Source organism: Idiotropiscis lumnitzeri, chromosome 5, assembly GCF_059441095.1.
Source record: "Idiotropiscis lumnitzeri isolate Australia: NSW breed Sydney's pygmy pipehorse chromosome 5, RoL_Ilum_1.0, whole genome shotgun sequence".
NCBI lineage: Eukaryota > Metazoa > Chordata > Actinopteri > Syngnathiformes > Syngnathidae > Idiotropiscis > Idiotropiscis lumnitzeri.
Window position 1 is genome coordinate 24,638,806 of NC_142395.1, and position 27,199 is coordinate 24,666,004.

Sequence of the window (27,199 nt, forward strand, 5' to 3'; positions counted from 1 at the left end):
AAGGTCTAAAAGGATGTAACAAATACTGTATGTCTCTATGTAAATGCTCAGTGGGCCAGACTAAAGAATTGGAGTGGGTCCTTTTTTTGAACACGCCGGTACACAATGGTGTCAAACTAATTTTTGTCACAGGCCACATTGTAGGTATGATTTCCCTTGGAGGATTGTTATTCCTGAAACATTTGATTCCTTTATTACATATACACAACAAATTGACAAGACTAGTTCAACTGATGTTCAATTTACTTAAAAAAGTGTTTGGCAACATCAAATACTTGCAATATTTCAACATGATACAAGACACTTCACAATATTTTCTACATATTTTAGACAATGAACATTTAGACACAATTTTCTAGTGGTCCACTTAAAATGATGTAGCTGCATGCATCTGGTTCCCAGGCCAGGTTTTGACACCCACAAAGCATCCGGAAATCAGTCAAGAATTGGACTATTACTCTTAATTCCCCAAATCTGAATCTTTTGGACAATTGCGTTTTACTAAGGCAAATTGTAAGAGGAGTTTGGTCAGTGAAGGCCCTTTGCTGCACAAAGCAAGGACCATGCAGGAATGGTTGTTTGCTGCGGCAGAACCCCGTTCAAAACTTGTTGGGATTTGGGACTAACAAATGGAGTGTAAACCCACAGGTCCTTTGTCAGGTCCAACATCAGTAATGGCTCTTAGAGAAACACTCCAACAGATCATCTCATTCTATTGTCACTTTTTATAGGTGCACTCATGTGATTGCTGTGCCGTCTGGAAGTGCACAACAATTTGGACAAAAACAAGGGAAGAGAAAATTGAGGACGCTTTTTCTGCTACAAGACATGTGCGACAGCAGGAAATGTCTACTCATTCAAAACATTATGATGGTGTTAGGCATAATCCACATCTACCCCAAAAATATCACTTTTGAGGAGACCAAAAAAAAAATTTTATTGGGCCATTATCACTGAATCGATAAAAGCAAGCAATTGTCTATACACTAGAGATTGGTGAATAATTTCTAACAACTCACACGGGGGCTGAACTTTAGTACATATTTGTGGGAAAAAATTAACTTGATCAAATTTTGACATTGATTTTGGCCCACAGGCAGCGATTTGTAATGTCATTGACATTAGACACCAATCTAAATGCTTTTCACGTAATTTTTTTTTTTTTTTATTTGAACAGAGAATGATTCGTGAACCCTCTGAAGGAAGTACAATGAAGTACACATTAAAACATCATCAGGGATAAATATAAGTGCTTTTATTGAGCAATCCCGTAATGGTTGGTGGAAATATGAAAAAATAGTCATGATAAAAAAAAAAAAAATAAGTACAAGTAGGTATTTATATATTTTTTTAGTAAGCATTGAATATTTTAGCCTTGTTCATGGGGATGAACACTGTCCTGGTACGTTAAAAGACTTGAACGGTGAATGTGTTAGCTGCGTTTTAGTCTGCAGTGAGATGTTCGGACCATTAAAACTGCCCTCAGGAGGATGAGGAAGACAGATTCAATGTCGTCCATGGGAATTCTGAGTGACTCAATTTGATTACATCCACTCTGTTGGTATTGAAAAAGCATTGTGTTCAGCTGCTACGATTTTTTCATACAGAGCTGCTCAATCATCAACTCATATTCTTGAATTTCCCTATAATGAAAGAAGACAAATTAAACCCTATTCAGATTTTTTTCCTCCTTATAAATCATGTATAATCTTTACCTGTTACTTAAACAACGTCCTTTTAGGTACTTTTCTTCTGCCTTCTTTATTGAGATATTGTCCATCCCAGCAATGGCATAGGTGATAGCCTGTAAAAAAATTTTTTTTAATACTTTTATAATAAAAATGACACGAATAGGCCAAAGCTGTATGACGTACCTCGGGAAGAAGCACATCCAAAACAAATGGGATGCGCTCCATGTATTGAGCCACAGTCTTGCCAGAATCTGTGGGCACAGCAGTCTCGTAGAGCTCGTTCAGATAAAGATATATCTTGTCCAACTGTGAGTTATCTTCCAGGTAAGTCTCCACTCCAAAAAATCTCCTGTTAGAGCTCTGAAAGAAGCGCAGCCACCTTGATTGCGCCTGACCTCGGATCACAGCCTGAGGGAGCATGGAAACCGAGTTCAAGTGTTAGCTAGCTCTGCCAAATACTAATCACTAGTGATGGGAAAATGAAGCTTCAAATTTGCTTCATGGACCAGCGGTTTTGTTTTTGAGTCCTCTCGATGGCACTGTTGGTTTAAATAAAGGGTTTAAAAAAATGGCAATTCAGTGCGTTTTCAGGCCAATGTTGAACATAGAGTGCCATCTACAGGAGTCATAAAATACTACAACTGGTTCATGAAGCAGATTTGAAGCTTTGTTTACCCATCACTACTAATCACAGTTTATACGTTAGCAAAACTACAATTAAAAAAAATCACCCCCCCCTCAAAAAAAAAAAAAAATTTCACTAAGAATCCCCAAACTGCATAAAGTACTTCAGCCAGCATCAAATCGTACCAGCAGGCGTCCTTCCACCATGCGCTGCTTGATGATAAAGTGGACAAGCTTTTCATTGGCACGGTTGTGTGCAGCTTGGGTCCGGTCTGGCAGCAGTCTCTTGGCACACTTGTTGACCTCCTCCTGCTCCAGCTCTTCACAATCTTCTTTGGGCGTCACCCACTGGCTCTCTTCCTCAATCAGCAAATCATGAGTGATGGTTAGTTGCTCAGAGGAGGCCTGCAGGAACTTTCTCCTCACTGGACTACCTGAAGGAGGGGAAGACTCATCAGAAACAACTATGGGAATACTTGCATTCACCAGACATGACCTGCACAACCTAATGATTTGCAATACAACAAATCAACATTACATAAATATCAAAAAGTCAAGATGTGTTTAATAACATGTTTACATTCAATACAATTATGTTATATCTTTTTGTCAAGTACATTATAGAGTGTTTTTTAATGTTCAAAACACAAAATGTTTTTTTTTTTTTAAGAATGCTGCGATGTATCAATGTTATTACTATTCAAATGAACATGGAAAGATGATTTTTGAAGTGTGGTCATGTAACAAATTAAACTTGTCAAGGAACCACTGTATTTTAATTAGAAAAATCACTTAGTAATTTTCTTGTTTTTGGTTTCATTTTTGTTCATACAGCACCTTGTTACAGCTGTTTTTCTTTTTTAATTTTAAAGCGCTCTGGAAATATAGTGCAGTAGGTATTTCTTTGTTTTATTTAGCCTTGGTATGCGTTCTGACATTGTAATCTTTCCCAGTAAATTATTTACATTCCCTGCCAGGTGCCATGCAAATGTGTGTGTGTGTGTGTGTGTGTGAGATTGAACTCACTTATGCCATGATCAAAGTACTCCAGGAAGGAGCCACAAAATGAGCCACAAGCTACAAAGAAGAAAAGAAAAAGAATCATCATGCTGCTCATGAGGATGTGCTACAATATCATCCAAGTCCATTTTGATCATGATAAAATTGAAAGATACCGATGCGTATTCTGTAGTCTGTTATCAGCTCCAAGGACCACTGCATCATTGAAGCCAACTCTTCCTTGGCTTCAGCCTATCACACAGTCAGCATTAAAAATAGTTGTCATCAGTGTGGATGGAAATAAATGTGGTTGTAAAATAAAGAATGTGCATTATAGTACAATGTTTACATTCCTACCGCCAGCTCATTAGATCCTTCACAGTCAAACGGCTTCAGGGATTTCAGAGCCACAATAAGCCTTTAACAACACGACATTACATACTTGGTATTAGGCTTCTGACACACAGAGGGAGTAACCAAAAAAAAAACAAAAAAAAAAACACTGTACTTCTTCCTACCCTCGTTTTTCTCGATGGATCTGATCATCGATGAAAATAATGCTGGCCTTTTTTGCTTTCCGATTTACTTGCTTCACCTGTAGAAAAAAAATATGGATCTTACTTTTGCGCCAGGTGATGGTGAACACTTTTTGAAAAGTTTGTTTATGCTCATTTGAAATCTCAGTCATGTTTTTGATTGGTTGGCCGAGTTATCTCATAAAAAATACTGATGTGACTTTTGCATGTAGAAGTAGCCATTATCTGATCAAAATGAAAATTAATCCAGAAAATCACACGGCTAATAAAGCATTACAGCAGGATAAGATGTACATGCATTTGTATCATGTACACAAAATAACACGGTGTCATGTCATATATAAGTAGTATTCATTAGATCGTGCAAGTTTACCTAACATCTTCCTCCAATATTTCGAATGGGATCGGACAATCTGTCTCTGAATGCTCTCAACACTGTTGCAATGGGTGTCTTGTGCCATATCTTACGCCATGTTGTTCTTCAGTTGAGATTATGATTAAAAAAAAATATATAAAAAATCAATTGCACCTCTACCCCCCCCAAAAAAAACCGCCTTGCATGGTTGACGTGCTTGTGTGTTCATTCCACGTGTTCTCACGCAAACACAAAAATAGGACGCATGCCATCTGAGGTGGATGCAGTCACGTAGATGCGCAAAGTATAAATAGCCCCTTATTGAGGACCCGTGATCTTGGTTCTGCACTCACCAACGCAGGCCATGGAGGAAAGTGTCTAAATTTGCACCACACAAACACTCCCTCTGTGATAGACAGTGGCCCTGGAAGACAAATCAATTTTCAAGGAAAACAATGACGTTCATTTAAAGTCCGTCCAAACCCTGCCAGGCACTTAAATCTTACTCGTCTGCATCAAGAAACTTGGCAGCTCCTCTTCATCAACACTTTCCTCATCCTCCAAGAAAGAAATAGAAGGCAGCTCTTCCTTGTGGTCACTTAACTCTGTGGACAGATCTGACGACAGCAAGGACTCATCTTGTTGGAGGTTGAGAAGATGACGACGACAAAGACATGGACACAGCAAAAAAATAAAGCCTGCATTAATTAACCTGAAAAGAAGCTCAAGATAAAGGATGGGGGGTGGGGGGGTGACTTCAATTACCCTCAGCCTAATTCTGTGCCACTCAGAGCTGTATTACCTTCCTTTAGTTCAAATCTTGGTCGTGACGGTTCAGATGACGAAGCAGCGACGGTCCTTTTCTTCAGGTTCTTGGAACGGCGCTGCTTAGCTGGATAAGTAGTGGTTCGCGTCATTAGTAGTTTATTTCTAAGACGTCTGGGTTGGGCGGCCTCAATGCTTCTCTTCCTGCTCTGAGACCTTGTTGTGTAGCATGGTGACTCATCCGCTGATGTCTGTGGCACAAGTTCAGGGTTATTCAATCCATTATCTGTTCTGCTTCTCCTCACAATCATTTCAGGCTAATATGGGACAAATAACGAAACAATATAGCATTTCTAAATTCCACCAGTGACCTCAACGAGCGTATCACAGAGTATTTAATATGGATTACCACTGATATGCAAAGAAGTAAAAGATGTTGAAATATTTTTTTTAAGTTGTTTTTTTTTTTTTTAAAATATAAATTAATTATTGCAATTATTAATCGAGTAATCTGATAAAATGTGTAATTGCATTAAAGTGTATTAGAAAAAGTTTGTCCAACTCCAGTTCATTAACCAATTATTTGTGTTTATTTGGTGCTGTTTAATTAAAAAAAAAAAAAAACGACAACAAAAAAAACTTCATTAAGCGACATTACACGAGAAGGGATGACTAACTCACCAACATATTTGAAACTTATTCAGTGATTGTTTGGTCATTATTTTTCACAGTTAAAGCAGCTATTTTCCAAACGTCTTATTTTGATTGAACACAAAAGTCTGCTTTTCTAAACAATTTCAGGAAACAGAATAACTTCCGTGGAGACTGAAATTGGAAGGATTTGGGCAATTTTAAGTTAAACAGTGGCTCTACACAAATATTTGATGATTAAAATAGTTTTCGATATAACTGATGACTGCTTTTCCTTTTACTGTATATTATTCATGGTGAGCACCAGATTACTTAAAAGGATCAGCATACAAAGATTGCTGCTAACAAATGTCAATTTTATTTGGGCACTGTTTAAAAAGCCAATGTAAAACAGCGCTAAAATATTTGCGCACAGAACTAGCCCACGTTCGTGCAGCTGTAGGTGATGAATAGAAATTTACAACATAAACATAGCTCGGACTTTAACATGGTAAAGCAGAATTTCGCAAAACTGCGGGTCAGGATGCAAAATAGGCGATATTTTCTGTTAGATCATTGTTTAACTTTACATAAACAAATGATCAAGAACACATTGTTTCATTGGATAATATGTCAATGGTAAGGTAGTACGTGAAATAGTTGAGTAAGTTTGGAATGTCGAGAAGGGCTCACAAACCTTATTCTTCACATCCTCGGGTTCTGAGCATGTGTCACATAAGTTGGGCAGTCGATCGGTGGTCAAGCTGTGCAAAGGTGTGGACGTACTGAAGGTTTCTGGTGATTTTCTTGGCCGACCCCGGCATCTTTTTGGGGTGCTTTGTAAGGAAAGTGCAGTGGACTGACTGGCGATGTGGAATGCTTTTGGTGTTTTTCTTGGCCGACCCCTGCATCTTTTTGGGGTACATTCTAAGGAACACTCAGTGGACTCACTGTCGATGAAGAAGGCTTTTGGTGTTTTTCTTGGCCGTCCCCTGCATCTTTTTGGGGTGCATTGTAACGAACAGTCAGTAGACTGACTAGCGTTGTAGAAATGACTGCCAGACACAGGACTCGTTCCTTCTGTGGCCAGGGGGGAAATCGGCCTTGATGTCGTAGTCAATCCCAGTTTTTGTCTTTTCTTTGGTTTACCTGAAATATCACATGTTTTTTGTGGGATTCATTTATCAATCTGGAAAGCCGTATGAGCAGATATTCAATATTCACCTTATGATTGCACTAGCAAGCCAAACGTGGCACTCATGGGGAAAAGTGGTAAGACAGTTGCAAAAGTAATGCATTGAAATTACTTATAAAGGATTTTATACATTTGATTAAATGATTTTATACGATTGACTACAAGTTACATGTATTCAGTTTGATGTAATAAAGATATGTGCTGATTGTGCTTTGATCTCCTGTTCGGAATATATCCGCTCCCGTGTGAAGTTGCCGGCTTCCTGGTCATCTTTCTCTCAAAAACGAACGCGCATAATTGTTGGATGAATGCAGGTCGTGTTTGGTTAACCATTAATGGAGTCAGATAATTAATTCGAACTATTTTGGTAAACGTTTGGTACATTTAAAGTGAATAATTCCAACACGTATTAGTGAGGACAGTTTGGGTTTTGGACATGTACCTTAAGTTGGCTAAGAAGACTGTCAAATAAATGCTCACACGATGTGCATAAAACCACAAGGAGGGGCTATTAAAATTCATTCACAGCCATTGACGGGTATAGAAGCCAAAAAGTACAATCATTTAACCTGGACTGACAGTGAATGAGTTAAACAATAAATGACAAGACAACAGATCTACCTTTCATTGTCGGCAAGTCAAGTAGAAATTTCAAAGACGTCGGGCGATATCCTCAACTGCTGAGTCATTACACTTGTGGAACATAAAGACATGCAGGGTGAATCATTTTTGCATAACGAAGACGGCAAACCTGCATTTTGGTTCCAAGTAACTGCAGAAAACAACTACAGCATACTTTCTTTTCGACGCGGTTAATGCTTCATAGTAAATTTACCATCATAGCAAACAAGCACGTCACACGAACAGCGAGTTAACATTTTCCATGCGAACAAGCTTTGATATTCGTATGGCGAGCATAACATACAGCCCCCAGATTACGACATATAACAAATGTGATCCAAATTTCCCCTTCACACCCGCAGCAAAACGGACGATCAAGTCGCAAGCCAAAACTACTCACGATTACGGGGCCAAGCGAGCCATGGGAAAACAGGGTCTTCTGGCTCACGTTCAAGAGGCTGTGGGTGTAACCTGTTGGATTTTAAATAGAAAATGATCAGTTTGCTTTAAATATTTGTATGCTATTCAAAAATGAATACAAACATGTAAGTCACGCAAGCGTCATTGCGGGTTGTGACTCTTGTTCAAACACTCATTATCGCCCCCTATTGTTCGGAATGAATTGCATCACGTGACCATTTCTTTTCAAAACTCAGACATAACGAGGCAAAAATCCACAAATATACACAAAGAGTCATGCAGCTATTTTCAGTACATAGCAAAAGCAAACGATATACGAAAAAAAAAAGCATTTTAGGCCACTCCACCATTACAGTAAATCAGGACTTTCACGCAATGAAAGTAGTTCAAGGACAACATAAATAGTAATGATTTGTAAAATAAAATAAAATAAATAAATAAATAAATAAATGTGTACAATTCACCGTCAACATTGAACAGAGCAATTTACAACGCTTTGACCGTGAAAAGAATTAAAGCTTCAGTAGGGTGCAGTAACACAATTCTAACTGCAGAGAGCCGTGTTGAACCGTTAAAAATGTACTATAACCTCAAACGACTTGATACAGGTGCAGCAGAACTACAGTTCAATGTAGCTAAAAACCTCACCATATCACGAAACATCAGAAGGAAATTAGTATTTTACATGTATTATTATTGATGTGCAGATAATTAGTAATTATATTGAAATCAAACCTAAGATATTTATTTTGCAGCCATTCCAATCCACTTCCAAGGGGAGGTGGAAAATGTAAGACTTCCCATTCGTCAGGAAGGGAGTGTTGGTTCAGAGGCACAGTGCCCTCTGCATCAAGGTGTAAAACAATTTTGGCTTGGGAATTCTTGCCGCTTTTAGCAATATGTGGGACTTGAAAAAAAAAAGGAGCGACTGCCAAACAATGTCCCATGAGAGATCATCATGTGTGCCGCTGATAATTTTCCAATTTCTCGTCATTGGTCCGAAAATTATTAATTTAGGCTACAAGAAAAAATGTTTTAATAGGACGATTAAGTCGTTTTTTACTTCACGGCATAATATCAATCAAACGTACAAATGTCTCTGTAGGTTATCTTGTTTATTGAATTTGTGCTTTTTTCCTTTTTGTTTAAAATGGTTGAAAAAATACTCTGTCATAACTAACGTGTCTTTGTTCATCTTTCAATGCTTGCGACGTATATTGACAGGTAGAACAATCCAATGCACTTCCATTCGAGGACAGACTGACCTGTGTATCACTTTTTTTTTTATAACATTTCAATTTGATGGTGCGCTAACGTGTAATATGGCTCTTTAAAAGTTGAGAAACACATATCCAAAATTATTGCAGATGACGTGCTATCCTCAAGGTCGGTGAACGCACCACACCATTGCAGAATTACCGAATTCTTCAGAGCAGTGAGTCCCCGCCCCCTCATCCAGATGTGCGCCCCGCCGGCTTCTGGTCAGTGAGCGCCCGCCGTCTACAGAGCGCGGAGCTCCGCACAGTCAACAGGAGGCTGTCGCTCGGAGAGACACTCGGATGAACAGACGTGAACTAAGCCACGACAGAATTCACGTCGTGACTTAACTTGTGCTTGGCGGGGGTAGTGCGTCCATAGTCGTGGTGGTTGTACCTGGTCAACCTGGTGCGGAAAAGGATGAGAGAAGCAGAGCTGAGACGGATTCAATTAGAGATCTTTTGAGGGGGTTCTCGAAAGGTAACTAACTGAAATATTTTTTGGGGGGGGCAATATGAGGAATACAAGTGGTTTCCACCTTCGAAGTGGCGCGAAGTCGCCTCCACATTGAGGAGCTCCAAGTGCACTTTACAGGGGCGTGTTGTTAATTGAAATCGATCCCGCGGTTTTTATTCTCCTCTTCGGCTCCCTTTGCAAACCTTCATCATGACTTCACTATCTGGGTCCAAGGAGAGAACCGTGGCCGGCCGGGGCAGAAAGTACACGGTAAGAACACCTCAGTTTATTCATTTATTAATGAAAAACATGAAATCCAGTTCACGTTATACTTGCAAAGGTCGAAACGGAGAACTATATTCCTCTCAGGGGTCATTTCAGTTTTTTATTAAGTCCTCTGTGGGCCACATTAAATTTATGAAATACACGATTGCAGCACATTGTGGTAGTGGTTAGCACGCCTGTCTCACAATTCGGATGTTCTGAGCTTGAATCGTGGCTCTTGTCATTTGCCTATAAATATAATTGTATGTAAAGGGTACATTGTATTTTTATATTTGATTATATTAGAGAGCAGCACAAAAGAGCTGTGGTTAGTACCGTGAGTGTGAATTTGAATCTCACCTCAGGTGTCATGTGTGACATTTGCATGTTTTCTCTTGGCTTGTGTGGGATTTACCAAAACTCCAACTTTGTCCCACACTGATCCTAATTAAAGATTTGAAATTGGTCGCACGTGTGAATGTGTGAATTGTCATTATAGCTATTCTCTATCTTCTTAACCTGTGAAGAGTGCACCTCATGTTCAAACTCAGCTGGGATTAACTACAGCGCATCCGCAACACAGATGAGGTTAAATTCTGAAGAAACTGGATGGATGATGTAATCATTAAAAAAAAAAAAAGTCTATTGTCATGGATAATGAGCATGTGTGGGTTAAACGGTCTGCGGTTTTTCCCAAAAGTTCTTCAGAGGTTTTATTAAGGTCTAAGCACCATGCTGGAAAAAAGGCCCTCTTCGGAATACAATGTTTTATTATTTTTCAGAACATTAAATTTTGCCTTTTTACCTCACCATGCTCAAAAACTCCCCAATTTTTGAAGCGCACATATCCTGGTGAAAATGTTTTCTGTTTTAGCATTCCGAACACAATTAACAAGAAATTCAGTGGTCATGCCTCAGGCACACGGTGGCCATTTTGATTTCATTTCGGGCAAATTTCACTTTGACGAACCAAATGAGCCTCAATTCGAACTTTCAATGTGGGTGGCGGATGGCCACAAAGATTGCTGATCATTTTGAGGAAATTATCCATACTGTCAATTTGAGTGTGAATGGTCGGTTGTCTATATGTGTCCTGCGATTGACCAATCCAGAGAGCCTGCATTTCACTGACCTCAACTGAGATAGGCCCCAGCTCCCTGCAACTCTCAACAGGATAAGCGGTATAGAAAATAGACGGGTAATGGATGCTTCTCAATTCACTTGCATTTTCTACATACAGTGTACCTTTACAACACAGGTGTCAAACTCAAGGCCTGGGGGCCAGATATGGCACGTGACCTCATTTTATGTGGCCCGCAAAGGGCAAATCATGTCTGTCAACTTCCTGTTTCTATCACATTTTCTTCACTTTTAACAACATTGATATGAGATATTGCCATTTATTTGTTAGACTTTTGAAATAAACTGAACATTTGTTGAACAATCAATAACCTACTTGTTTCCAAAACGGGCTTTCCATCAATTTGCTGTGTGTATGTGATAACATAAGGTGATCATACATTCACAGTCGCAACGGCCCTCTGAGGGAAACCATAACTACCATGTGGCTCGTCGACAAAAATGAGTTTGACACCCCTGCTTTACAACCAAGGTAGAACTGTACCATAATTGGCTGAATGGCGTACACGCAGTGCATGTAGCTCAGGGATGCCCAAGTCCGGTCCTTGACAGCCCCTTTTGATGTCTCCCTCTTCCAACACACCTGATACAAATAATCAGCATCATCAAGCTTCTCAGAGCATGCTGATGAGCTGATCATTTGAACCAGGTGTGATGGAGGAGGGAAACATCTAAAATAGGCTGGGGAGTGGACTTGCACACCCCCTGATGTCGAATGTCTCCCATGAGAGAAATATCGACTCCCACTCGAGTCCTATTTGTGACTGCACAGTGTTGCTCACATGTAAAATGCTCAATGACTGCAGAGTCAGCCCTCCTCACTAACTGAGAACCACACAGCACACGTTTAACACCTAATAAGAGTTACACGATGTTAAACCGTCTCTCTCTCTCTCTCTGCCGTGAACATTCCCTCATGTCAGTCTTCCCAACGCACTTATTATAGCTCTTAGGAGCGATTTTAGGAGCCGCAGTGCCGCCACATCAATACCCCAACTCTTTGTGGCTGGTTTGATGTTCCCAAGGGGTTGAGGAGTATTCTTGGTTGAGTATTAATAACACACTTGGATGAGCAGAATCTGGCGTCTTGAATGTTGTGACTTGCGCAAAAAAAAAAAAAAAAGAAGTTTGAAAAAATTTCAAAGCAAACAGGTTTGTTAAATATAATCATTAGTAAATCTGCCTTGATGAAGATAGTATCGCTGTGTTTTATTGTGGCTATAGTTTGAAGTGGTCCTCTATGTCATATTAAGAGCTGTTTCGAGAATTTGTAATTGTGATGGATCTCATTAAATTGTGCAATAGTGCATCAGAGGATTTATTGTGGGTATGTTTTTTTTTTTTTTTTCCCTTTGGCTTTTTGTGGCGCTTTTGTGACATTAATTGCCCAAAATGGATCTGAGTGAAGTCGCATTAAAGGTATCTTCATATGCGTTGCTTCTTGTTATGACGTAAAGCCTGTTTAATGGTTTGACCTTTTGTAACTTCTTTATATACTTCCATTCATCCATTTTCTATCGGCCTTATTCTTGCGAGTCTATTCCAGTTGCCTTTGAGAAGCAGGCCACACCCGAGAACAGTCAGTTACAGGGCACATACTTTTTGACAACCATTTACATTCGCATTCAAATGAACACCTCTGGAAAATGTAGTGTTCAATGAATCTAAATTCATGTTTTAGGAATATGGGAGGACGTCTGGAGAAAACCCATGCAAGCACAACATGTAAATTGCGCACACGCAGGCCCGAGCTGAGATTCAAACCTAGAACCTCTCAACTGAGGCTAATGTGCTAACCGGCATGACATAGCAATGCACTTCTTTTTACACTTGTGTGAGATTTTTTTTTTTTTTTAAATGAGATCAGTGGATTGCATTTGTACATGAAATTAATGATGACATCCTCTAAATTTACTCACCAATTGACTTTTCAGTGTTTCTCTTAACAGTTTTATGACACTAAGACATATTCTGTTGTGCGAATGGCAACAGGTGGATAAACGGGTGCATTTGTATCTTCTGCCATCTGATAGAAGAGCTTCTCATTGTTGTTTCATTGGCATTGATAGATGAACAAAAATATACTTATTATTAATAAATATTCACGTTTCTGCAAATTAAATGACGGGCCCTTGGTGGGGAATCACTGAGTTACAAAAACATTTCATGATGGCAGCAGTTTGACATTGGAACAGATTATTTCTCTATTTCCATGATTATTACAGAAACATGACTAAATCCGAAGATAACGGAGATTGACTTGCGTCCCAGAATAGATTGTGTTTCTCCCCAGACGATCCACTCATATGACATTTTGCATTGAATAAAGTAGTGCGCAAACAATAGCATGTGTGCAAACCCCCACCTTCCCAATTTCAAAGTGATTAGCCAATGAAGTCTTCATCCATGACAATAGAAATAGTAATAATGGTGTCATGACATATTAACAAACATAAACTAATTCACTACCAGCCCAGGTAAATTGAATGTAATTTTTGACGGCTATACCCGTCAATGGCAGTGAATGAGTTCATATGTTATTTCCATGCATCTAAATGCTTCCCCTCCTAATTGCCTACAAGTCAAGTTCTCCCCTGTGTTGAATGTCCCACAGATACCCGACACTTCCCCCACCAAATCAGCCTCCATTTTCCCCGACACGTGGTACCGAAAGGCTTACGAGGAAACCAGCCGGTCCAGCTCTCGCCCCGCACCCGAGGGCGCTGGCTCCATGCCCAGCTCGACGGGCACTCCTTCTCCCGGCTCGGGGATCTCCTCACCAGGGTCCCTTTCAGGATCGCCAGGGACCATCTCCCCGGGGATTTGCACCGGATCTCCGGGTTCTCTTGGCGGCTCTCCGGGTTTTGGGACGGGCTCCCCGGCCTCGGGCAGTGGAAGTTCTCCTGGGAGTGAAAGAGGGATTTGGTGTGAGAACTGCAACACGAGGCTGACGGAGCTGAAAAGACAAGCGTTAAAACTTCTCATCCCGGGACCTTATTCAAGCAAGGTACGTACTGCATGTGTGTTGCTTTGTTCCCCAACATAACTGGCTCTTTCATTAACTGCGACATTTGGACAGTGGCTTTTATTCATTTGCTTACCCGTGAAATACTGGGCCGCTCATCATTACCTTGCCTTAGGTGTAGCTCATAATCTGGGTTATTGTTCTCATAAATCAAGAGGATGCAAGGATTTGTCCAACACTCACTGACCATCTGCGCAAGGAGGGAAGAGCAAACAGCTGTTCTCAAATGATTATTAAAGGGAGGCGTTCATCCTTCACACACGGGCAAGACTAGTTGATTTTTTTTTTTTTGTGCTGAAGTATCCCATTTTACGTCATTGATCACATCAACTCTACAGTAAATCGATGAGCTTCCTATATTGCATGCTTTTTCGTCTTGTGGGATTTAACGCGATGGAGTATTGATAGAAGCAAGCGAATATGAATCTTTAAGGATTTGCTGCCTTTCCTATTTTCATTGACAGGTGCTTTATTTATATGTTTTTTTAATTGTCCTATGGCTAATCCATGGAATAAATTTCAAACCCGGTCGTGACTCAATATGCACACCATGAAGGCTGAGAGTTGATTAATTATATGGGATTAAATCGTACACTGCACACATTGATCACCAAGCATGTGAATAATTTTTCAAACCATCATCTGCAACCACAGTCATTTTCCCGTGGCATTTTTTAAGAGTGGAGGAAACTGAACAACTTTGTTCCAATTTGGCATGAAAGTCTGCTTAATTTTATAAAAAGTAGTTACACAACAGTTCTGAGGTTGGGGTTGGAATCTGGGCCCATGCCTGCCGGTGTGAACTTTGCATGTTTTTCCCATGCTTGTGTGGGTTTGCTCCAGGTACTTGGTTTTCTCCCGCAATCCAAAATTATGCAAGTAATGTTAATAAAAGACACTAGGCATTGTTTCTGTCTCCAGTACAAGTCTGAGCGCACAATACAGTCGGATTTTTCTTTCTTTTGGTATCATCCCAGACTGGAAGGAAAAAGGTGCCTTTGCGCCGTTGTGGGAGGGAACACAGCCGGATTCTTTCAAAAGGAACCGCAAGATGATCTCCACTTGTGAATGATGTAAAGTTGGCTGCTGTGGAAGGGGCACTTGGAGACGAGCAACTGATTGACCGAAGGCAAAATTAACGATCACTTAATTGCTATTTTGGGAATGATTCTTTTGACCGCAAAATAGTTGAGGGAGGATTAACAGCATCTCTGCTGGTTGCAGCCACCTGAGGGCACTCCATTTGCTTTCAAACGATCAACAATCAATTTCACTCAATCAAGAATCGAATTTTTACCGATCGATTAATCCATTATCATGCTCATCCCGGTCACTGCTGTTAAGTGAAGTGTTTGCTAGATCACAAACTTAGCAACTACTACCAACCAACCAACCAGTTATCCAAATTAGTTATGTGTCGCTGCATGCCACCTAGTATGAAATCAATTTATTACACGGAAACATTTCAATTAGAACTACTGCTAATTTTTGCCTTTAGGTCTTCCGCCGCAGCTGACTGAATTTCAGTTCGGGATACAGCAGGGTCACACAACAGGCTCTGCGTTAATTGGCAGCCTCTAAGCATGTTGTATGCGTCATTGTTGGAGCAATAAAATGTAGAACTTGGGGGGGGGGGTAAGAGAGGAAGTAGAAGTCAGTAATGAACAGTGTGGGAGCTTGTTAAGACAGTGACAGTAGGAAACCGGAAAACAGTCACACCTATGTAGACTGTCGATGGGAAGACGACTAATAAGAATGTTATTTGTCCAGATGGAGTTCCGGGTCTGACTGCTGCTATTTTCCACTCTGTGGTTGAATTTGCTCTGTTGTAAATGGTTGAGGAATTATGGTAAATAAACTTTCCTTTCTTCACATATGTAATTTTGCACTTTTCGTGCGCAGAATACAGACCACTGTTATGTTTGGATCAAGTATATTTTTTGTGTTTTTGTGACAGCGGGATGAAGTTCTATTTTGATGGTGTTAATTAATGAATGTTTTCTCAATGTAAAGATTCAATATCAGTTCAGTCTAAATTGAGCCGAAGAAAGTCATCATCTATCATCCAAATGAGAGAAGAGACAGTGAGTTAATAAGAGCAACAATCTCAACAATCGCAAAGGATAAACTAAATTCTCATCGCTAGCGATGGGCAAATGAAGCTTCAAATCTGCTTCATGAACCAGTTGTAGTATTTCTGGACTCCTCTAGATGGCACTCTCTTGCCATTTTTTAAACCCTTTTTATGAACCAACAGTGTCATCTGGAGGACTCAAAAATACAACAACTGGTTCATGAAGCAAATTTGAAGCTTCATTTTCCCATCACTAACTGGCCGAGTGACCATATGTGTTTTTGCGTCTGTAGTTACAAGCCATTTTTTTTCTACCAGTGAATCGAAGGATGAAGGTGCTGTGGGTCAGTTAAAAGCACGATTCACATTCTTGGTGAAGCGATGTGACCGGATTATCCTTCTCCTTCACCAAAAATACCGGTGAAGCAGTTCAATGTTGAAAATGTGAGTGTGTGTGTGCGCTCCCCTTGTGAGTTTGTTCTCTCAGCATGAGACTTCACATTATTCTCACAGGAAGTTGACCCCACACTGTTCCAACAATCACCTCCCACTCCTTTGTAAGCCTGTCCTGTCTCTAATTCACCGAATACATGCAGAAATCATGCTTGACAGACGTACACACAGATGCACGCAAACACACACACACGGCTGCTAATAGTATGCTAATGATGACCTTCAGCAGTCTGACTGTTGACTATTTTGCACTTGGTTTGTCTCATGTAGGTGTGTGTGTGTGTGTGTGTGTGTGTGTGCTCACACAACAGACCTGTTCAAATGACATTTTTTGTGTTAAAAAAAAAAAGAAAATGATAATGATAAATGATTTCAAACCTTGTAATGTTGGAGGAAATGATGAACTGCTCAAATAAGCAGTCAGTGTTAGCACAAAAACTTCAGGCTTCTGCTAGCAAACAAAAAAAATGTCAGAAAAAGCCTACTAGAACTTCCAAACTTTTTTTTAATTGGGGTTAATCGGAGGCACTTTAAATGTTGGCAGGTGTGATTGGTTAATTCTGAAAACAGCCACAACTTACTTGTCAGAGGGTGTGCACACTTATGCAACCAGCTTAATATTTTTCAAAGGATAAACTGAATCTCCATGCGCCGGCTAAGCATCGACATACACTGGCGTATCTTATTTTCATGCCGGAACAAATTATTTCTATTTATATTATTATATTGATTGATTTTTGAAAATCCAAACATGATCCACGAGTGAATTATCGCTGAATTAGGAGTCATAAAGTTGTTTTTGTACAATGCGAGGCACTAGAACGCATTAGTGGAGGGATTAAATTGAACGGCGTGTGTTTTCAGTTTTTAGATGCATCGAAATGCACAGACACTTGTGACCGCGGGACTCTGACGCACATCTGGCAGCACAGCTGTGCTCACTTAAGGCTTGTGTCCATGTGGTTGTGCTGCTGTGTGTCTGTCTGCACACTCACACACCCCAGTCATAAAAACTCATCTGTGTGTGTGTGTGTGTGTGTGTGGTGGTGGAGTTCGGCTCAGGAAAGTGGGTCACTATTTGTGTGTTTTAATAGGACAGAATCTGTTTCAAATCTTCTAAAAGTCAAAATAAAGTGTGTTTAGAAAGTGAAATATATACACTTCCGCTTTGGGGACAAAAAAAACAAAAAACAACAGAGCCTTAAAAGGCCATGTTTGGGAATATAGCCCCTCCCCTTCCAATACTACCTGAAGATTTATTGAGGGCGCTGTCAACTTCACAGACGACATAGCCGCGACTTTGAATTTTTATGGAAATATACTTCGCATACTTGCTCTTACAGTGTTGATTTTAGTAGAAGTACTGGTGTGTGTCCAAGGATGGGGCAGGAGACTGAACACCCTCGACAGATGTGCAGGCAGAGTTTTAAGGTTTTAAGGTTCTCTCCAGGTATTCCGGTTTCTAAAAAAACATGCTCTTAGGCACAGGTGTCAAACTCGAGGCCCGAGGGCCAGATCTGGCCCACAACTTTATCTCATGTGGCCCGTGAAGGGCAAATCACGTGCGTCAACTTCATCTTCACTTCAAACAACATTGAGATATGAGATAATAGCATTTATTTGTTACCAATCCTCCCGTTTTAAAATAAATTGAAGAAATGTCGAACAATTACTTACTGGCTTCTGATTTTCAAAACTGGCTTTCCATCAATTTGCGTGTGTGATATACGTAAGGTGGTCATACATTTATATGGGGAGCCCGTAACTACGATGTGGCCCGTCCACAAAAATGAATTTGACACCCCAGCTCTAAGGGTCCAAGGTGCCCCAGCTGGGATGAGCTCCAGTTTACCCAACACCTTAATGAGGATACGCGGTATAGAAATTGGATTTATAGAACTTAATAAGATCTACAGTATAACGACAATACTATTATACTTCGCTGGTGAATCCTCTTAGTATTCACTCTTATGTGATAAACCAAACAATAGCCCTTTCCGTTGCGGTATTAAGTCGAGGTTGAATTGTCCTTGAAGCATTATCCACTAACCCACACAAATCCTTTTAATAACGATCCAATCAGGGGACGATTTGACCTTGGCATGAATGTAAGGCAGAGGTTTGACTTCTATAACTGCACTTGTAGATCACTTGTCAGCTCCCAAACACAAGCGAGGTCAAACCACAATCAGATCAAATAATCCCTGCTATAAACAACCAATATATTTATCATTATTTATCTTCGCTCTTCTCGAACTTCACGGGGGGTGGGGGCAGTATTAATGCTCAGCTCTCCGTCATATAAGAATGTGCTTCTCCATGCATGCAGGTAGCGAGCTTGCCCGTAATAGGCAAATCCCAAAAGACTACAGAGGTAGGTCTACCGTAACCACGGCAGCTGGTGTTGCCACGGCAGCGACATGTGACAGATGTGAGCTGCATACATATCTCCGTCAGCATTAATGGCCTCCTCATCGTGCTGGTGAGAGCCAGGGAGGAAATACTGTATATCACCTTTATGTGTGTGTGTGTGTGTGTGAAGATGTGTGCGTGTGACAATGATAGAGAAATGGAGCGTGAGCATACCCTCTTGATGCCTTTCAGGTGTGAAAGGCATTATCATATAAAGGAAGACGATGAGTGGATGGAGGTGTGAGGGGAGAGAAAGGCTTAATTGAAGAGAGTTGAAGCATGTCTCGTTTTTTTTTTTTTTTTTTTTTGGTCAACTATGCATTTTGACCATTGCTTAGAATTGAATTTAGTTTTGGGTGAATTTATGGGAGAGTATTTTTGTTTTAACCTCTCTGGCAGCATTTGTGGTCATTGTGGTGGTAAATGTATGCCCACGGTAAATTCTACATAATGATGGTGAGGTGAAGAAAGAAGAAAAGTTTGTTTTGTTTTTTTACATTAGAAAACAATTAAGTAAAAGTTGTGTTTGTGACAGTAAATGTTTAGATAAGAGTAATGCAAAAAAATCAAAATATACACGCTAAAAACTTTGTTTTATATTTCTTAATATTTACTGTATTTAATGAAATTATTTTCTGCTTTTTCAGGCACTTGAGATCACCTTGTTTGGAAGAATTTTATTTTTAAATCTAAACTTTATACAACATCAATCTTTAAGAAAAATTTTATGATACTTCAAAGTGTAATGGGAATATAAACAGTTGAAACATTCTAAAATTGTATGAATATATTTGATTTAAGTATTTGGCTCCACGGAGGACTAGTGTTAAGTGTCTATTTTTTATCCTGGATTTGAATTTCTGCTCGGCCCTTGTTTGCTGGTTTTCTTTGGCTTCCTCCCACATTCTGAGAACATGTATTCTATGACTGCAATTTAAATTGAAATATTTTTTGAATATGAATTGCAATTGACTGGCAACCAGTGCATAATTTATGCAGCCGCTTACCTAAAGCTGGCAGATACTCAAGCTGACATGAAGAAGATAAGCAGTTTCGAAAATTGATGGATTGACAAATTATGTATGCTCGACATTGTCATACCTTGGACCTCACCTTGAAGATACGGAAATTGAATGATTCATTGACCTAAACCGAGATTTGATGTTCAATGGCAAAACCCTGCCTGCACTATAGTGCGCGTGCGTGTGTGTGTGTGTGTGTGTATGTGAGATTTCCTCACGCCGTGGGAACGAGTCATCTTTAAGAGCGACAACATAAGAAGTTAGGCAGCACTTGTCTGAACTTCAAATGAACAAATGATGCCTTCATGTTTATTTGAATGTGTAAACAACATCAAAGATCTAAGATAATGCTAAATTGGTGTGTGTCATCATGCGCCTTGGCTCTTAATGCTGCTGTTTCCCCGAGAAAGCGACAACTTCGGTTGCTGGCAAAGCCTAATCTTAAAACTTAAAAACTCAGCTCATCTTTTCCCCAGACAGTTTCAAACAAACCAGATAACATCAGGCGCACACTGATAACAACCAGCGTTTCTCCTCGACTCAACTTATCAACCGCACACATCTCATTTTGCAGCGCTCCTTTGGGATGAGGTGGAACCAGCCGCTTAAAACCACAAAAGAACAAAAGTATTTTATTCCATGGGATGCCTTAATTGTGAGCACGGCTTTAAAAATGTTATACTGTAGAATACAATCTCTCTCTCTAGAATACTCTCTCTCTCCCTCCCTCATTCTCTCTCTCTCTCTTTCTGTCTTTCTCTCTCTCTCTCTCTCTCCCTCATTATCTCTTTCTCTCTCTCTCTCTCTCTCAGTCTCTCTCTCTCTCTCATTCTCTCTTTCTCTCTCTCTTTCTGTCTTTCGCTCCCTCTTTCTCGCTCTCTCTCCCTCCCTCATACTCTCTCTCTCTCTTTCTGTCTTTCTCTCTCTCTCTCTCTCCCTCATTATCTCTTTCTCTCTCTCTCTCTCTCTCAGTCTCTCTCTCTCTCATTCTCTCTTTCTCTCTCTCTTTCTGTCTTTCGCTCCCTCTTTCTCGCTCTCTCTCCCTCCCTCATTCTCTCACGCTCTCTCTCCCTCTCTTTCTCTCTCTCCCTCTTTCTCTCTCTCTCTCTCTCTCTTTCTGTCTTTCTCTCTCTCTCCCTCCCTCATTCTCTCTTTCTCTGTTTCTCTCTCTCTCTCTCTCTCTCCCTCCCTCCCTCTTTCTCTCCCGCTCTCTCTCTCTCTTTCTCTCTCTCTCTCTTTCTGTCTTTCTCTCTCTCTCACAATCCCTCATTCTCTCTTTCTCTCTCTCTTTCTCCCTCTCTCTCTCCCGCTCTCTCTCTCTCTCTCTCTCTTTCTCCCTCTCCCGCTCGCATTGTGGCCTCAATTCCAGCCTCGTTCGGATTTTTCTGTCTGTTAATTTTTTCTCGGTTGAATGAAATCATAGCGCAACATGCATTTAAGTGCATGAAAAGCAGAAAGCCAATTATGCAATGAAGATTCCTATCAGACCTTTTCACATTTATTATAATAATCCTGCTCACAAATGCCACGGAAAGCCGAGATTGGATGAAAATGCACCCCAGTGATTTCATTAACAGTGTATGTGTGCGAATGGCAAGAAAACAGTGCCGTGCACTACAAAGTGGTAGTTAAAGCAGTTAAAGCACCTGATGCCTTCAAGTCCATTGCTACCATGGCAACTGCCTCTCCATCAATCAGTCAGACATCAGACTCCTGGCCACATTTTCACACTACCTGTTAAGTGTGATACAGGAATGGAGATGTCCCTGATATTACATCTGTGTGTAACTCTTATCATTTTCCTAGCCAGCCATCAAATCGGGAATTTTTTTGGCATTGCACGTGCTTGTGCTTTTAAGTCTGAAGATTCCAGCACTGGAGCCAAAATGAGAAGCTGTAGCTGGCCCAATGTTTCTCTCGCATCATGTGCCAGCTCATACGCTGTGACTCTGTGAAGTCTCACTCACTGATTGGTTTATTTGAAGACCCGCTAATGGCACTTCAAACACGAATCAGGCGGCTGCCATCCAAGCTCACATACACATACACGCACTGTCACAGGTTGCAAATAAAACACCGTCATCTTTAACTGATCGCACCGCACTAGGTGTCCTGACAAGGTGTGAAGGAGAAGGGATATTATATATATATATATATATATATTAGGGCTGTCAAAATTAAAGCGTTAACTCTAGTGATTAATACAACATTTTTTCACTCAGTTAAATATTTTAGCTCAATTAAGTCAATTTAATTTACTTCAAAAATAATTTGCATTCTTGGCAAATATTGTGCCAAATTAGCTGTACATCTTTAGCACATCTCAGAACAAAACACCGCGTTCAATTTACCACTGGGCCTTGCAAACCAACACTGCTAGAGTGTGGGAAGTTTTGAGAAAAGTTTCGAAGAAAAAGGCCTATAAAGAAAGCTATTAAAACAGTCTTTGAATTAAATATACTTCATATTTTGTGATTTAGCATCAATTCCAAGATATTATGCAAGTAAATACAAGCTTCGCAAAAAATAGTTGCTGAAAAATGTGATTAATCACGATTAATCATGGAATTTTTTTGTGATTAATTAGTTAAAAAAATTAATCGCTTGACAGCACTAATATATATATATATATATATATATATATATATATATATATATATATATATATATATATATTCATTTTTGCTGCGTGAATCCAGTTCTAAAGTGTACACGCTTCCAACAATAGAGCTGAGAAGCACTGAATGGTTGAATGCACAATAGTAGAGGAAATGTGAAATCATTTCTTTAACCCTGAGCCTATCTAATGGTGTTTGTGTGTGTGTATAAATGAGAGAATTGTATTGTAGTTATATGAGAAACTAGACATTGTGTGTATTGGATTTTAGAAAGGGAGGACAACATACTCAGCGCCTGCTTTTATGATGATTCTTGGAATTGTGTTGCGTTCATAACGGCCCACACGCCACGTAAACACATGCGTTGACCTGCGCCTAACCACGACTATTTATTATCTACTGTTTGAGGACACATTGTGCAAAAGGCAGAAGATGAAATAAGAGCTTTGAAAGACATTTCAACAGTTGTTTCTACTGTTGCGCCACACAGACTTTTTGATTCATTTACGAGAGGGGTTTTCCCACACGTTGCTCGATTTATTTCTACCAGTCTGTGATTGATATTTTCTTTAAAGCATCTGAGACAGCAGTAAAGATTGAATTATACGATATCAGCAAATTTATTTCTCGTAAATCCAATCTCATGTTGTCTGAATTGTCTTCATTACAGGACTTTTTTTTTTTTTTTTTTCTTACATCAGATCGACAAGCAAACCAGCAAAAACACGATTAAGTGCCGAGACAAGAGCTTTCCAAAGATAACGATCAGTTCATTCTGCTTCCTCCCTGTCAGACATGAATGAATTTAATGATATGTTTATAGTTGGGGCTGTATTGCAACCTGCCATTTTTCTATAGCCAAAATATTACAAACGCCTCTCAGCGTAGTGTTATATTTATAAAATTTAAGAATGGAAGTTGATGAATGGGCACTCCTTTTTAGGAAAATGACTGAGCAGTTACCTAAACCAGATACAAAATGCCGATAAGTCACTAATTAACCATAAAAAACATACTTTTGGAATATTACATATTATTGCCCAGAAGCAACAACATTTGATTCATCTACTCAAATTTGATGATCAAAAATATTTTAAATAAAATTTTTTTTTTCTTTTTGTAGGCAGATGTTTTGATATTATGCAGGTGTACCTATCTTACACTCTCTTGGGATGTTTATCAAAGCAACATAACTTATGTCCTCACGTCCTTAAGTCACATTTCTTATCAGGAACAAGGAAGTAACGAGGACAAATGAGAGAACGTATGGAAAAAGATAAAGCGTCGCTAGATAGAGCGCCTTCGCGTGCGTTGGTGTGTGCGAGGTAAAGACAGAGAATTAAATTGGTTGGTTGTTCATCGCATGCGCCTCAGTCAGACACTGAATAGCCTCGAGCAGTTCAACTTTCCAATTACCTCGGGCGTATGGAGCCCGCATGGCTCGTTTTTGAAAATGTTGTTGTTAACTGTTATCCGCTACTGACTGTATGTCGGAGATCGAGTTTGCAGCCCTATGTATGGCCTCTTCCTACTCACTCGACGTTCTACTAGACATGTAATCAAAAGCGCCACACTGGATTTTACCGCACAGCAGGAGACGAGCAGCTGTTCTAATGCGCTCCATACTCAAGGCCCGCGGGTCGAATCTGGACAGCGACATGGAATCAGACAGCTATCTGTTGCACCCGATGCACCGTGGTTTGTGTTATGTAGAAAATGTTATTTTTAGATGGTTGCATGGATGGAAAGTACGGAAAGATGACTGCAGTAAAAAATGGTTCTGTAATAAACAGGTCATTTAATGCTGGATAGGTCATCCTGAAGGTTTCATAACTTTGCCTCTCAGGAAAATAAAATTAGTTTAGAAACCTTAAACTTGAGTTATTTAGGAATTTCTTGTTAAAAGACTAACAAATCCAGAGGCAATATGTCAAAACATGATGAGGAGAAAATACAGTTATCATAATTTCTGGACTATAAGACGCACTTGTATATAAGACGCAGCAACTCTTTCTGAAAAAAAACCCCAATAATAAATTAATTAATTAAAAAAAAAAAAGGCTATAAGCCGCAGTTTTCTATGTTGAAAAAAAATTGTTGTTTACTGAATGTACAGAACAATTTTTTAATGTGAATGCACATAAAAGGTACATAAAACGATTGTTAAGAAAGTGCCTTTTAACACAACAACAACTTTGCTAATTAAAACACAACAGACCCAAGAGGAAAAAAAAATCTAGATTTATTTAGCGTATTTTCTGAACTATAGAGCGCCCCTAGTGGTGAAAGGAAATTCACAGAAAAGCCGCACCGTTGTATTAGCCACACAGTTCAAAATCTAGGGAAAAAGCGGTTTATAGTCCGGAAAATACAGTAGTTTAACATTTATAACAGGACCTCTTGGTACAGCGAGATTGATGTTTAGATACATATTTGTTTAATATTGGTTATAAAACAAGGGGAGAATCCTTCTCAGTGAATGTTCTGAACTCCTGTCCTTGTCAATGTTGTGCTATCTGCGGAAATATATATAGTATCTTAAATTATATTGTTCATAATTTAGACTTTTTAAGACTGATTCCTCTGCTATTGTGCACTTTTGTCAAAATTGGTTCTCGATGTGATTACCCAACCATCAAGTCCACCCAATTAACAGAATTCTGAACAACCAATCAATTCTGATTGCCATAACTTCCCTGTGCTGATGTTAGTCTAAATCCAATTATGATGTCCAAGTGAGTGTCTAGCAATCTCTCGGAGGAGCAGCGCAAACAGTGGTACACTGTGGTTGCTCTCAGGAGGTCCCGTGAATGAAAGGGTGCTACTGTGTGGATGTGATGCCTGAAGGCACGCTCAGTTGGCACCCGCTCGGACCGTTTGGAAGGCACATTCGTTAAAGAGCCTCTTAAGATGGTCCAAGTGCACCCTCAGGGGGGTTGTTTATTTTGTGTTTTTCGTCTTCAAATATTGGCTTTCTATGCTGCCTAAGTTACTCTGTGCTTTTTGTGTCCATTTTTTTTGTAAATGCTTTATTTGTTTTTTAAGTTTGAGCCATTTCAAGCTGATGGAGACATGCACTGACTTAATGAAAGCTTTAAGATGCTTCCGAAATCACGAGAAAGCCTCACTTTCCTTTTAGCCAGAATTTGGAGGCTTGAGGTACTAATTATACCGTATGTGAGCCGGAGTTGTCAGGCAGATCGACCTCATGAACATCCCTCACTAACCTTGGGATGGAAGGATACTGGAAGGAGGAACATACAGATGGGAGAAAGAATACTTGGAGGGGAGTGCAACTGCAACATGGCAAGATGGATTACCCGAGCCCACAAACAATACGTCAATGTCACAGACACTTAAGCAGGGAGAAAGAGAGAGAGAGAGAGAGAGAGAGAGAGAGAGAGAGAACAAGAGAAAGACAGAAAGAGAGAGAGAGAAAGCGAGAACGAGGGAGAGAGAGAGACAACGAGAGAAAGAGAGAGAGAGAAAAAGAGAGATAATGAGGGAGAGGGAGAGAGAGAGAGGGAGAGAAAGAGGGAGAGAGAAAGACAGAAAGAGAGCGAGAGAGAGAGAGAGAGAGAGAAAGAGGGAGAGGGAGGGAGAGAGAGTGAGAGAGAGAGAAAGAGGGAGAGAACAAGAGAAAGACAGAAAGAGAGAGAGAGAAAGAGAACGAGGGAGAGAGAGAGAGAATGAGAGAAAGAGAGAGGGAGTGAGAGAGATAATGAGGGAGAGGGAGAGGGAGAGAGAGAGAGAAAGAGAGAATGAGGGAGAGAGAGAGAGAGAGAAAGACAGAAAGAGAGCGAGAGAGAGAGAGAGAGAGAGAAATTGGAGAGGGAGAGAGAGAGAGAGAGAGGGAGAGAGAGCGGGAGAGAAAGAGGGAGGGAGGGAGAGAGAGAGAGAGCGAGAGAGAGAAAGAGAGAACCAGAGAAAGAGAGAATGAGGGAGGGAGAGAAAGACAGAAAGAGAGAGAGAGAGAGGGAGAGAAAGACAGAAAGAGAGAGAAAGAGAGAATGAGAGAGAGAGAGACTGAGAGAGAAAGAGAGAACGAGGTAGAGAGAAAGAAAGAGAGAGAGAGAGAAAGACAGAAAGAGAGAGAGAGAAAGAGAGAGGGAGCGAGAGAGAGAGAGAGAAAGAGAGAGACAGAGAGAGAAAGAGAGAACGAGGGAGAGAGAAAGAAAGAGAGAAAGAGAGAGAGAGAGAGAGAGAGAGAGAGAGATAATAGTGTGTTCAAGGGAAATATGTAGAGATTTTTTTTTTCCAAACCGATACCAGAAATGAGTTCACTCTTGAGTACTCTTCGATACAGTGTACCCTGTACCGATACCACAGCTACTTTTTAGGCTTCAAGTTTTCTTTTTTTTCCAGACAAAAAAACTTTTTTTTCTGGTGGAGACCAAAACCTCGCTGACAGTTTCGGCTGTCACTTTTGCACTTCTGTCTGACGCGTCTTAAAAGAACTAATCAGGTTGGGAAACCTTCAAAATAAGGTTCCCCAGACCCGATCCAAACTGCGCTCCATCCCGCCAAATCATCCCATCTGAAACCAATAAATTCAGGCGATGGATAAAAGAGGTAATCGAAATAAGAAGACGTGGAGACAGGACCATCAGCACAGAACTCACACCTGGGCCACCATCCTTCA

General features: G+C 40.1%; 2 protein-coding genes and 1 long non-coding RNA gene across 7 annotated transcripts in view; 1 reads left to right on the top strand and 2 right to left on the bottom strand.

Annotated features, from left to right (window-relative positions):
* Positions 1 to 225: 225 nt before the first annotated feature.
* Positions 226 to 7,959, bottom strand: LOC148337397 (PWWP domain-containing DNA repair factor 3A-like). Its single transcript, XM_088297187.1, has 14 exons — positions 7,817 to 7,959; positions 7,417 to 7,488; positions 6,298 to 6,749; positions 5,008 to 5,221; positions 4,712 to 4,843; positions 4,559 to 4,629; positions 3,833 to 3,909; positions 3,672 to 3,732; positions 3,491 to 3,566; positions 3,342 to 3,392; positions 2,502 to 2,749; positions 1,875 to 2,099; positions 1,716 to 1,804; positions 226 to 1,643 (listed from the first exon to the last, which is right to left on the bottom strand). The coding sequence occupies exons 2-14, from the start codon at positions 7,421 to 7,423 to the stop codon at positions 1,589 to 1,591; spliced, it is 1,758 nt and encodes a 585-aa protein (XP_088153313.1). The 5' UTR covers positions 7,424 to 7,488; positions 7,817 to 7,959; the 3' UTR covers positions 226 to 1,588.
* Positions 7,960 to 9,339: 1,380 nt separating this feature from the next.
* The window catches only part of kif26ba (kinesin family member 26Ba), a 72,333-nt gene continuing 54,473 nt past the window's right edge, over positions 9,340 to 27,199 (top strand). For all 5 annotated transcript variants that reach the window (XM_088296649.1, XM_088296653.1, XM_088296650.1 and 2 more), the window contains exons 1-2: positions 9,340 to 9,819; positions 13,568 to 13,960. In XM_088296649.1, the coding sequence (XP_088152775.1) occupies positions 9,760 to 9,819; positions 13,568 to 13,960 (453 nt within the window). In that variant the 5' untranslated portion in view covers positions 9,340 to 9,759. The remainder of the gene's footprint in view (positions 9,820 to 13,567; positions 13,961 to 27,199) is intronic.
* The window catches only part of LOC148337399 (uncharacterized), a 31,680-nt gene continuing 18,055 nt past the window's right edge, over positions 13,575 to 27,199 (bottom strand). Inside the window, exon 4 of the long non-coding RNA XR_015843226.1 lies at positions 13,575 to 13,856. This is a non-coding gene — a long non-coding RNA (uncharacterized LOC148337399). The remainder of the gene's footprint in view (positions 13,857 to 27,199) is intronic.

Excerpts from the sequence above, each read along its gene's own strand:
- LOC148337397 (XM_088297187.1), bottom strand. Across the intron at positions 2,750-3,341 it reads GTACTTTGATCATGGCATAA|GTAGTCCAGTGAGGAGAAAG; the intron begins GTGAGTTCAATC and ends CCCCTCCTTCAG. Across the intron at positions 1,805-1,874 it reads TGGATGTGCTTCTTCCCGAG|GCTATCACCTATGCCATTGC; the intron begins GTACGTCATACA and ends ATTTTTTTACAG.